The sequence below is a fragment of the Dermacentor silvarum genome, chromosome 10, assembly GCF_013339745.2.
Source record: "Dermacentor silvarum isolate Dsil-2018 chromosome 10, BIME_Dsil_1.4, whole genome shotgun sequence".
Lineage (NCBI taxonomy): Eukaryota > Metazoa > Arthropoda > Arachnida > Ixodida > Ixodidae > Dermacentor > Dermacentor silvarum.
The window spans coordinates 82596375-82609690 of NC_051163.1; the positions used below are offsets into that span (position 1 = coordinate 82596375).

General features: G+C 49.0%; 2 protein-coding genes across 2 annotated transcripts in view; both read right to left on the minus strand.

The window, feature by feature from the left end:
* Positions 1-13316, minus strand: part of LOC125940881 (uncharacterized) — a 98973-nt gene that overhangs the window by 41433 nt on the left and 44224 nt on the right. The window contains exon 9 of the mRNA XM_049657531.1: positions 7996-8077. Within this exon, the coding sequence (XP_049513488.1) occupies positions 7996-8077 (82 nt within the window). The remainder of the gene's footprint in view (positions 1-7995; positions 8078-13316) is intronic.
* LOC119466206 (uncharacterized) lies at positions 3494-6885 on the minus strand. Its single transcript, XM_037726691.2, has 3 exons — positions 6135-6885; positions 4927-5049; positions 3494-3927 (listed from the first exon to the last, which is right to left on the minus strand). The coding sequence occupies exons 1-3, from the start codon at positions 6763-6765 to the stop codon at positions 3494-3496; spliced, it is 1188 nt and encodes a 395-aa protein (XP_037582619.2). The 5' UTR covers positions 6766-6885.

Here is a 13316-nt window from a genome sequence, read left to right on the forward strand (position 1 = left end):
GTGTCTCCGTGTCATACAGTGGAAAAATAATCTCCCTGATTCCCTCTATCCAGGCATCACGGCATCGCCACCCTTTCTCTCTTCCGCAGGTTCTTCAATTGGACGCTTAGTCATCAACCATAGATTGTCCATCACATCACACCGATCACAACCCACTGGTCATGTCTTTCACGTAACACTACTGCGCTCACACACAAGTACATTCTCAGCCTCGTTTTCCCGTCGAGCATCTAAAGACTGCAATCTCCTTTTCTCAAATCACTGCCGTCACGTGCTTATCAGTTTTTTTCAAGATCCAATAAATCTTTTGCAGGGTTCGCACAGCCCCTTGAAATCCTTGAATATCCTTGATATTGACAGTATAAGTTCAAGGGCCCTTGAAAGTACTTGAATACCCGTGGGCTCCTTGTAATCCTTGAAAATCCCGTGGGATTTGTTCCGCTAGAGGAAATTAACGATGTACCTCCGCAAGTCATGCTGATATTTAAGGTCCTTTCCCTTACGGATGCCCATGAAAACAAGCTGTGTTGACTAAAGGGCAACATCAGGAAGTTCCGGTTTTAAATCTCGCAGCCCCTACGTCGTCTGGCAACTAATATGCATTGGAAATCCAATCCAATGCGAGACATATCGCTCGCTCGGCTTGCGTATAGTGCCTAGAATATACTCTAGTGTGCCGTCCACCGAGAGTCTCCAACGCGGGACGGTGGCGCGGGCTGTGATGCCTGCCGCCGCGGGCCACCAGACGGCGATGCCTGTCGGCATCATGCTAAATCCTGCGGTGTTCGACTCGCGTTCGTTTGCGATGCGTTGATTGCTACGCGTCGATTGCAATGCCTAGTTCATTTCTCGCCTTGCTGCCGCTTTCGTTGCAGTCTTTTCTTATTGTGAGTGGGTTTTTTGCATCTATGTGTGCACTCGTCTGTCTAAAGAAACTTTGAACAGGTCGCGAAACCGCGATTTCCCAGAGACGCGGAAAGAAACGGCTCATCTCATTACCCAGCGCGTCCGCAGACCCCGAACGTATTGCGGATTGGGACAAGAACATAAGAGGCAGATCGCCGGGCAAATGGGGAGACTCGCGTCGTGTCTTGCCTGAAGTCCGCCCATGTCTCAGCATGGTCCGGCACAGTCTCGAAGTGCAGCGCACCAAGCGGCCGGCGGCGGCAGGCATCACACTCGGTGCTACCGCGACACCCGCTCTCGGCACACTAGTAGGTGTCTTTTAGGTACTATAGTCGGGCCGTTTGTCGGCTTCGTGCGCGCCATTTCAGTGAAGTTCGCGTTTGCGTTGTGTGTTTACTTTAACAAGATGCCAGGCGGGAAGTGCAAGTTTCAGCCTGCGTGGCTGCAACATACGAACTATCGTCACTGGGTGAGACCGGAACCAAGCGATCCTTATCGAGCAATGTGCGCATAATGTCAGAAGACGGTCGACATTGCAACGATGGGGGAATCTGCCTTGAAGAGCCACCAGAAAGGCGAAAGGCGGCGAAGTTTCCGTCGAACAGCCAAAGAAAAAGAAGCGGAGATAACAGCTCTTGAAAGAGAAATTAATGCGAAAATAGGGCTCCTTTCCTAAGTCATGTGAGGAAATAAAATTACGCTAACACTCCTTGAATTCTGCCTTTTTGCATCCTTGAAATCCTTGAAATGTCCTTGAATTTCCAGCCAAATATTGTGTACGAACCCTGCTTTTGTCGATACTTAGCTATGATAAGATCTTTTTTGTTATATACTGGCCCTTCTTGTGGTACCCCACACAAAGGCTTTAAGCAAATAAAGTTACGTGATATGATGTTGCGGGGAGAAATCAATAGGTTTGGTATGAAAATCTAACAAAAGGGCATCAAGTGCAAGAGAGGGTGCACGGCATCATACGCCTTCGATATTACTTTAGCACCATCAGAGAAGGACAAACGGTAGGCGTAGGCACCACTATGCGTTGATGACAGCACGTGTCCCTATTGTCTCTTTCTACTAGCGCCAGAACGTTAAGAACTTTCTAATACTAACACACCCAACACACAGCATACAGCAGTGCAACAATTATATGCCTACTTAGTGTTTGATAGCTACGCGTGCATTATCATGCTTGTAAAACGACATTGCAGAAGTGTACATTGTGCTCCTGACTGGGAGCTGACTGTCGGTGAAAAGAAAAGTGTACAATCATTGCATTCTACCGGTGCTAACATATGGGGCAGAAACTTGGAGGTCAACAAAGAAGCTCGAGAACAAGTTAAGGACCGCACAAAGAGCGACGGAACGAAAAATGTGAGGCCTAACGTTAAGAGACAGGAAGAGAGCGGTGTGGATCAGAGAACAAACGGGGATAGCCGATATTCTACTTGACATTAAGTGGAAAAAGTGGAGCTGGGCAGGCCATGTAGCGCGTAGGATGGATAACCGGTGGACCATTAGAGTTACAGAATGGATACCAAGAGAAGGGAAGTGTAGTTGAGGATGGCAGAAAACTAGGTGGAGTGCTGAAATGACGAAATGTGCAGGTGGAAATTGGAGTCAAGTAACGCAAGACAGGGGTAACTGGAGAGTGCAGGGAGAGGCCTTTGTCCTGCAGAAGATATAAAAATTGGCTGATGGTGATGATAACATTGTGCTTTGTGCAGCCTAAACAATCACACTAGCGCACAGTGTTGACCTAGTGGAGTCATCGTTTGTATTTCCGCGTCATTTGAGCACAATTTACGTCCCAAACCCACCGCGTTATCACCATTTGCACCGATCTCAAACGAGGGATGAATAGTTCTTGGAACCCATCCGACTGACATCAATAAAAAGAATGACATGCAAAATTCCACAAATCCGCTTTTCCGCATGTCTTGATCGTGTCACCAAGCCAATATGACGACCCGCGAATTAGAATCGTTATGAGGCATGAGTGTGCGAATTGGTGAGACCTGCCCTGATGAGCAATCAAAAACTATTTTACCAACTTCGCAACTGGCGGAAGGACGGTCCACGAGCCACAATGTTAGAAAAGATTTTGGCTTTGTTTTTTATTGGGACGTGCGAGTCTTTCTTTCGCAATCATTGCTTTGGGCCCAGCGAGCATCTTTATTAACATATATATACACGGTGAGCTATCACGCAGGACTATTTAAAAAAGAGGAACGGCGTTACACGAAGCAAACATAGTGCGTATTGTTTCCAGTGCAGTGGAATAGCTGCCAGTAATCTTTTCGTTACTGAGATTGAATTAGCTAATTCTAATTAATTATCTAACTCGAGAAGTACTGTCCTCATTGTTGCATAGTTGCGGCACACGTGCCGTGTATGCCGAATACGACAGCACTCAGTTGGAAGGTTGGAACATGAATGTTTATTGCTTCCGCCAGGGAACGTATATATACGAAAATGAAAGGGGGAAGGGAGGGCAAGGGAAACGATAGTAGAAGAAACCGCACGCGCCGCCAGCGCTTGCGAGGCAGTTTGATTGTGACTGACGTCACTTTACAACATCTCTCTTCCCTTAATACTGGAGTCGCTGTACAGGTTTTCTTTGACGTGTAGAGCGCCGCAAAGCTTGGGGTGGGCTGTCGGGCTCATCCGTGGCAGCGTTGCTCGCTGCGAGTTCCGGTTGGATTTCATGCTCTGGTTCGGGTATGCCCCCTTGTTCAGCTGACGGTCTCGGCGATTGTGGGTAGTCACTAGGAGTACCTGTTCTTGATGCTTGATTTCCCGCTTCTTGATCTGTACCAAGCGGTGGCGGAGAATTTTCCCGCTTCCGCACCTGGTGAACATGTCGTCGTACTGATCCGGCCGGCGTTCGTATGGCAACCATCCGAGAACCTATTTTGGACTGTACAATTCCTGGCGTCCATTTCTCTCCCGTTCCGAAGTTGCGGGCGTACACGTCAGCTTCAGGTGATGACAGTTGCCAATCGTCTGGTTCGTTGGCTGGCCCTGCGTGTACAGGAGGAAAACATGTATCTAACCGGGATCGAATTTGATATCCGAAGAGCAGCTCTGACGGTGATTTTCCTGAGTGGTTAGGTGTCCTCCTGTAGTTGAAAAGCAGCCTGTTCAGCTTATCATCCAACCGCCCCTCACCAATCTTCTTGAGGCCGTCCTTAATTGTTCTGACTGCCCTTTCTGCTAGACCGTTTGACTGGGGGTGATATACGGCTGTGCGCAGATGCGTTATGTTGTTCTTCTTGACAAAAGTACCGAACTCGTCACCGGTAAACTGCGCTCCATTATCCGAGACGATGGTTCGCGGCACGCCAAATCTGCAGAAGATACCGCGCAGGCAGTTGATAGTGCACGAAGCGTTGGCTTGTCGGAGTGGCACAGCTTCAATCCACTTGCTGTATGCATCCACGATAACGAGTATCATGTTCCCTGAAATAGGACCAGCAAAATCGATATGAACCCTTGCCCATTTTTCATCAGTAATGGGCCAGCTCTTTGGCGTTGCTGTAGCCGGCATGGGCAGGTTTTGAACACAGTTCTGACATGATGCTGCCACTCTTTCTATGTCGTGATCTAAACCTGGCCACCAGAATGACGATCTGGCGACCGCCTTCATAGCGGACGATCCTTGGTGCGTCTCATGCAAAAGGTATAAGACGCGACGTCGCGCCTCCGTCGGAACAACTACTCGACGGCCCCAGTACAACAACCCGTGAGCCAAAGACAGCTCCAATTTCTTGTCAAAAAATGGTGCGATATTCGTGTGGAGGCTTTTTGCGCAGGAGGGCCAACCGTTCTTAGTGAATCGCATAACTTGACTCAGAGAAGGGTCATCTGCAGTCAACTGCCTTAGCTCCTCAACCGACACAGTTCCCTCGTCGAACCCAGCCAAGGCTAGCAGATAGTCTGGTGGATCTCCTTCTGGTAGTTTCGGCTCAGATGTACGTTGCGGCAGTCTACTAAGAGCGTCAGCGTTGAGGAGTTGCTTACCAGGACAGTATTGAAGCTGATAGCGGAATCCGCCCAGGTACAGTGCCCAGCGCTGTATTCTAGCGGCTGCCAATGCAGGAGTTGGTCGGTCCGCCTTCAGCAGGCCCAGGAGCGGCTGGTGGTCGGTGACCAACACGAATTCTCGGCCTATGAGGTAATCACGGAATTTGGACACTCCAAATACAAGAGCAAGGGCTTCTCTCTCAAGCTGAGAGTAGTTCTTCTCAGCCCTGGTTAACGTTCTAGAACGGAAACCAACGGGTTTATTGGTCTTTCCGAATGTATGGAAAAGCACGGCACCTATTCCGTCCTGTGAGGCGTCACACTCTAGCTTGAGGGGTTTCTCGGGATCATAGTGAGCCAGCACTGCCGCTTCCCGAAGGCATTGTTTTGCATCACTAAATGCTGTTTCTTGCGCATGTCCCCAGAACCAACGTGTGTTGTTCTCCAATAACTTGTACAGCGGTGCAAGTAAGGAAGACATGTTAGGCACGAACTTCGAATAAAACGTAATCATGCCCAGGAACGACCGCAGCTGCTGAACATTTTGGGGGTTGGGGGCTAGCGCGATTGCTTCAACATGCTTCTCGATTGGATGCAGACCTTCACGATCGATTTTATGACCCAGATACGTCACTGCCTCTTGACGAAAGCTACATTTCTCAAGTCTGAGCTTCACTCCGTGCTCACGAAAACGCTGCAGTACTTCTCGTAACTTGCCGGCGCTGCCATGCTTTTCCGATACCAAAACGTCGTCGAGGTAAGCTTGAACACCTGTCAAACCCTGCAGAACTGTTTCTATCTTCCGCTGGAAAATAGCAGGCGCAGAAGCTATGCCGAACGGCAGTCGGTTGTAACAGAACAAACCACGGTGTGTATTAATTACGCACAACTTCCTTGTGTCCTCGTCGAGGGGAACCTGGTTATAGGCGTCTCGTAAATCCAGCGTACTGAAGCAGTCCCCCCGTTCAGGCATGCGAAAATGTCATCAATGACTGGCAACGGGTACTGCTCCAGTTCACAGACAGGATTCAATGTTACCTTGAAATCGACACAGATTCTAACCGTGCCGTCTTTCTTCATGACAGGCACAATGGGGGTAGCCCACTCGGCGTGCGTTACAGGTGACAGTATTCCAAGCTTTACGAGCCTATTAATTTCTTTTGAAACTTTGTCGCGTATAGCAAACGGAAGGGAACGGGCCTTACAAAACTTCGGCGTGGCTCCTTCCTTGAGCTTCAAATGGACAGGGTGCCCGTCGATTAGACCCAGCTCGGTGCTGAAGACGTCTTGGAACTCTGACAGGACAGCATCCATGGTTGGGGTACGGCTGCTTCCTGGACCAGGACCTTGTTGCACTGATACGTTGAGTACCGAGGATCCTGCATCGCTGAACTTGGCAATCAAATCTCGTCCGCAGAGGCTCGGACCTGAACAGTTCAGGACTATCAAAGAACTCTTGACCTCCTTGTCGTTGTAGAACACCGGCATACTCAATTTCCCCAATACTGGCAGCTCTCCAAGATAACAGGACAGTTTGATACATGCGGGTGTTAATGGCGGCCACTGTTCACGGTTTTTCTCAAACAGCTCTCTGGACACGACACAGACGGGTGAACCGGTGTCCACAATCATGGGTACGTCAATGCCACACCATGTGAAAGTACGACGAATAGGAGGTGACAGCTGACCTTTCGATGGCGCGGTTAATGTCCAAATGTGCGCATCGTCATCGTCTACTTTTTCCCTTTTTACATCCGCTGTTACTGCGAAAGCTTCTCCTTGTCTGCATTGTGAACGTGCCTTTAAGCGTCCTTTTCGCACGTCGCTTTGGAACATCTTGGCCAGATGGCCGTATCCACCGCAGCGGTAACACCTAGCTTTCGCCCAGCCGCAAGCGTTCCTGTTGTGTTTCTTGCTTCCGCAACGCCCACATTCTAACACCGACTCATCAGCATGCGCTTGGCCTGCATGAACCTTGAGCAAGGGAACAAGGTCGGCAGACATCTGCTTTGTATCCTTTTCAGCTGCTTCTGCCGATATGACAATTGCTTCGGCCTCCCTCAATGTTAACTCCGTTTTCGCTAGTAGCTGCTTCTGCAAAGCGTTTGACCTGACTCCACAAACGATCCTGTCGCGAAGCATCCGATCTAACATGTCACCGAAATTACAGCCATCCGCAATTCGGCGAATTTCAACGATGAACTGTTGAATGGGCTCACCTTCCAACTGGCAGCGATTGAAGAACCGGAAGCTCTCCGTTATCTCATGACGCTTGGGGTCGAAGTAGTCATCCAAAACTTTGACTGCTTCCTCGTACGTCAGCGAGTTAGGCTTCCTCGGTGCAACCTGTCCTGCGAGCACTTGCACGGTGCGCGTACTTAATGCAGCTACCAGCAACGCCCTCTTCTTTCCCGAGTCACTGACGCCAGTTGCCTCGAAATAAGCTTCTGCCTTCGTGATGTAGGCCTTCCAGTCACACTGGTCGTCGTACTCTGGCAGCTGGTGATGAGCCATGGTCGGTATACTCGCGACCGCTGTTTCCGTTGTTTCCAACTTGACTGCCTGGCTTACTTAATCCTTCACTTCGAGGGTTCTACCTGGCCTCGTCGCCACTGTTGCATAGTTGCGGCACACGTGCCGTGTATGCCGAATACGACAGCACTCAGTTGGAAGGTTGGAACATGAATGTTTATTGCTTCCGCCAGGGAACGTATATATACGAAAATGAAAGGGGGAAGGGAGGGCAAGGGAAACGATAGTAGAAGAAACCGCACGCGCCGCCAGCGCTTGCGAGGCAGTTTGATTGTGACTGACGTCACTTTACAACACTCATTATCAAAGGGACAGTGAGAAAATTGTAGAGCAACATGAAAAACTCCAGGTACAGCTTTTTGGTGCTCAATACGTGCCGCATAAATGTGTTTTTCCGAGCGTGAAACGTGTAGGTTTTGTACATATGGAACACTATGATCTGGTCATCTCACGAACTTCTCGAGAAGACCATAGCTGTATTGTTCGCGTTGAGCTGCTCATAAACGAACCTCTGCCACTACAGCGTTGACTCACCAACGACTCCTGTTGCTTCCAGAGGCCTTCTGTCGGGCAGGAAAAATGCCCCTGTCTTGTGCCAACCACGATGATGTGGACGCTGAAGCAAAGCACGCAAAAAGTCGTTGGGCAATGACATTGAACTGGAGTGCACATCTTGCATTGGAATGGAAACTATTATGCGATAAAAGTTTGTACTCGTTCAAAGCAGGCGAAAACGCGTGATACCATCGGTCGGCAATATAAACGGTAGTCACTCAAAATATATTCTGTTGTGGTCTCGGACAGTCTAATATTAATCAAAATTCAACTTATACGGGCTCAAGCAGAGTCAGACTCACGTGTCATTGTGGATCTGAGCGAGTCGACTCGTAAGTGAGTTTCGCGAGGTATGCTGCTAACACCTCTACCCTTAAGGTTGTGCAAAAAGTTTTACTATACACGACAGCCAGAGTGAAGCCGCAGTTGTAAACTGTGTCATAATTCTAACGACCTAATGCGAACCTAAATTTCTAACACGGAAGTTCAACAATAATAACTGAATTTTTAATTTTCTTACAAAGTGTCCGTGTTGTCTGTTTTCATGTGATCATATTTACTGATTGCAAAAAGCCGCCGATAAAAAACGAATTGCCCTCTCATCAGCTATTTGATCCTTTAAGGGCAAGGCAACGTTAAATCATGACACACACTATCATCCTTAAGGGCGCAATATTTTTTACCGTTCAGCTTTAAATTGGACGGTTAGTAATAAATGGATACACGCAAGCGGGGACTTAATCAACGAAATTATTCGCGATAGTGCAAAAATGTGTGTACGAAACAAGATGGTAGATAAAAGAGGGACATTTGTGCAACCGACCAAGAAAACATATGCTTTTGCTCAAACCTAAGTTCTTTCTAAACATTATATTCTTTTAAAAGAAGGCTTTGTGGGGCTGGCTCCTGCAAGGACGCAATCTCATGCAAAGAGACAAAGCCGGCTACCTTCGATCGCGTACAACGACCAGCGCCACTATGCAAATTGATGGTCTGTTACCCCCATTGTCTAAGCAAGACTGGCCTTGAAGCCTACGTTAATATAGTTCTGTGTCCCATGCAAAATGCACGATCTGGTGGACACAGCGATCACTTTACGCCCCGTAACCGCTGCAGAAGAGCCCTAGAGTGGCGGGACGAGACAGCCTGTAGAAATACAAGCTTTGCCAGCAGATGGGTGGTCAAGTTTAAGCTGCATAGGGTAAAAGAAGGGAAAAAAAGACTGTCAGCCCTTCCACTGGGGTGAAATGGAAGACCAGCGAAGCTGTACTATGGTGCGCATTATGTATTTCCAAACATGACTATTAAGATGTGATGGTGTAATGGGTCATTTGAACTAATAAAGAATGAGAAATATATATGATCCGGTGGTTTTTATTTATTTAGTGACCACAGGGACCATGACCTTATGGTCGCTACAGTACACCGCCAAGGGGTGTACGGCAAAGGTTTGCACGTTCTTCACAAACACGTCACCAACGCCGCGCGCGTTCGGTGCGAACGCGGGCAAAACGCCGCTGCCGTCGACAACAGGTCTGCGCGTTGCTGGTGCTGCTGCATGTCCAAGTTTTTACAGCTCCTCAGAATTTTGACAATGACAGGCCATAAACAAATGTCATGAAACAAAACACCGGCAGTGCATGCCTTTAGGTTAAATAGTCTCAGACTGAGTATTAAAAGGGCGAAACAAAATTTATGTTCACTCTTGTCATACTATGCCAATTTTGGTACCTACCAAATAGATCACACTCGATGACCGCACACAACCACTGTCAAAACGCTGGTGCGAGCAAACGCGCCAGCTGCAGCGAGCGAACGTTCCTGCGGTCTATCGCTTCAACTGAAACTGAGCGGCGAAAGCACAGCGCATACAAAGGTAGGATCCGAGTTGCAGATCGCTTTCAAGATACGGTGCGCGCGACCGCCCGTCGCCGCACAAAGTAAAAGTACGCAGTTAACAGCTCGCAGAGCAAAAGCCGCACTACCTCCTTCCCGCGCTGCCTTCCCGCTTTCCTCCTTTCGCGTGGGTGATAGAGTCGCCAGTTCCCCTTGCGCCCGGTTGCAAGATGCGCATTTGGCGCCGCTGCTAAACGTCGCCTCCCCTCCCTCCCTCCTGTCCCTCCACGGCCTTTTGCACGACGGAAGAAGTCGCGTTTGCTCTCCACCGTGCGTTCGCTCCCCGTGAAAGCGCGCGTCCCTCGCGCGCTTTCACTCGCACATACAGCATACGGCCGATGAGAGCTTTTTATTGCGATAGCAATTATATGGACACTCCAAAACAGATTTCTGCCATCGGCGTCGCCGTCACCGTGAGGTTCCGTATGACGTCAACGGCGATGAAATGGTCGCCGCGCTCCGGACGCTGTAAGCGCGAGCGAAAGGCCGCGAGGGATGCTCGCTTTCACGGAGAGCGAACACACGTCGGAGTGCAAACGCGCGTTCTGCGCCGTGCTGCCTGAAGGGTTGCAGAATTAAACGTCTCTTTCCTCCTTTCCATATATCCAGAGCAAACGCAACTTTTTCCGTCGCGCGAAAGGCAGTGGGGACGGGAGGGAGAGAGGGGAGGCGACGTTTAGCTGCGGCACCAAATACGTATTTATATAAAAACGCCGCGCGCGTTCGGTGCGAACGCGGGCAAAACGCTGATGACGTCGACAACAGTTCTGCGCGTTGCTGATGCTGCTGCATGTCCAAGTTTATACCGCTGATAAAACTACTATCCTTACTCCGTATAGCTCTCTACTAATTTGCTATTGCAATTGGTGCTTCGCCTTTCGGGTGAAACTGCGACAAATTGTTTTATACACGCGGACGCGGCCATCGCGGACTGAGTCCTTAACAGCTTCGCTGTAAAAACTTGTTCTCTCCTTTTGTTACACTGCCGTGAATGCGGGTGCGAACCAATTTCACGTCGCCCCTCAATTGCTCTTTAAGCACGGTTATAAGCTAACACGAGAGATAGTGCAAGCTTTCCTAACCCAGAGAAATGGCGACCATTTTTTTTACTGACTATTTTCAGGAACGAAGGGAATCTGCTGAAAAAAGTCCGATGTTTTACTTCCACGAAATGTCTCGTCCGCGCATGTGCGCATGTGTTTTGTTACTCTTGTTATCATTGTTGACTCTTGCATGTATTGAGTTTCTGCGTGAAGTCGGCGCTCATCCTGTCCTTTCTGCACCTCGTATCTAGATCTTTTTTTCTGTACTAGCCAGCTATAGCAAGATGTCATACAAACTCGCCCAATCTTTAAGCCGATGAGATGTCTATGCTCAAATGAAAGCGCCTTGTGCCCTCTCTAGTCCCACTTCTAGCGCTGTTTGCCTTTCAAGCTATGAACTCAACAATAAAAGTGACCGGCTCCCTGAATATAAGTCACCTTCGAAGGGACATTGACACGAGCCTTTGAGAGCTGAAGTTATGCATTACGTGTTAAACAGCCCGTGTGCGTCAGGAAGCTGCCAGAGTTTGAGCGCATTCGGTGTGGTATAAAATGAGTATTTAGTTTTGTTATATCGGGGAGGGTGGGGGCGTCGCACTGTTGAGCAGTCTGACAACACTAGCAGATAACGAAAATTGTGCAGGGACACTTAAGATTGCTTCCGTGTGGGAATGCAAAAGCATAAAGTCCCTTTGGTGAAATGCTTTAATGCGCGCGTTCCTTCTCAGCGAAAGCTCTCTTCTGCGTCCTAACGTCGTCTCGGTTAGGCCAAATGAAAACGTGCCAAGCTTCTCAACGCACTCACTTGCCCGCGAGGAGTTCATAGGTCGAAGGACCGCTCAGCGGAGTTCAAATGGACATTATTGCTTTTTTATTTCATACTCAATTTTCCCACTCATGACGTGGCGCCACCTTCTACACATGGTTGCGTCGTCACGTGCCTAACGACACACGCACTGCGACGTGATGTGCGCAGTGACGCGCACATTAGTCAACCACAAGCTTGGAGCCGCCGTGGCATCGGGAAAGCGTGCTCGTTTCTCACGCCACAGGCCCGGGTTGGATTCCCACCCAGACCGCAATTTACCTAATATCCTTGTCAAAGGCGTTAATTTACTTTGTTTCCAGAAATCTCACTGAGAAATTTGATGTCAGTCCGAGTATTATTTGATCTGTTGTTGCTACTCTTTGCCGTCGGCCATTTTTGGTACCATCATTCGGTCACGCCGCGGAGTACAACGACGGATTTTCGCGCAATGGGGCATATAATGCTATTGCATTAAAGAAGGGCTTTCCGCATGACAAATGTCCGCGATATACGCGTTGCTTCATTTACGAATGTGCTTCTGCAGCTGTCTTCGGATTTCTGTTGTTTTTATCGCGATAGTGAATTAACTGCGGGCATTAACTGCGGGCAATTAACTGCGTTTGCGCCCGCGGCGAGGGCGCAAACGCCCTCGCCGCGCCGTTGGTTGAAATATCGTGCGTAATTAGAGTACAGCAGGGAGCACCAGTGGTTTCGGAATGTTCCGCAGCAAATGACCCAGTGGCGGCCCCGCACTTTCTTCATTTTACACAAGCCATGCCAAAATGGTGATCACTCTCCGTGCGACAGGCTTGGAAAGAACCCTTTCGAATAGAAGTTTCGGATTAAAATGTATGATAACAGACCAGCTTTCTGTGCCCAACCACACTGGCTCCTCTACTTTCAGTTAAAATTATAAACTGAAAATACTTCGACGACCTCTTCCTGAAACTCGACTGTGCGTGAGGAAGAACGCCGCACCTGTAAGAAAAGATCTCTGTCCTTGCCGCAGTGACGTAGACAGTCCCCGTCAAGATCTAAACTGGCGGTAAAGGCAAGAAACACGACCTCCCTACGTGCCAAAGGGTCTGCAGGGGATTCAGTATAGTAGCGGACTGCTTCTTCACAAGATCCGTAAAAAGTTACAAACCACAACAAGACGCTTTTCTGGCCTTTCTGCTGCAGCTTTTTCGTTGATTCACCCCGTTATGTTGCCGCTAGCAAAATGTAATAAGCAGCGAGTCATGGAAGTCACTGATCTTCAAAACTGGCCAACTCTAAGGAACCCCCTACGTGCAAGGAACACTTTTTTTTATAATTCGCACAATCAACCCCGTCGTAATGTTTTCCGTCCAGCACCCTATAAATCGTGTCGTCAGGCCTTTGTCCTCCATGAATTTCATTAGACTCAGAAATGCTTTCTGGCGTGTCCTTCCCGCGCCTTGAGAACTAAAGCGCATGACGGTAGCGGATCCGGCAAAAGGCATCCACACTCGTGTAATGTACCTGACCGTATGTGGCTTCGGCAGATCAAGTTGTGGAGGCCCTCCCTGATA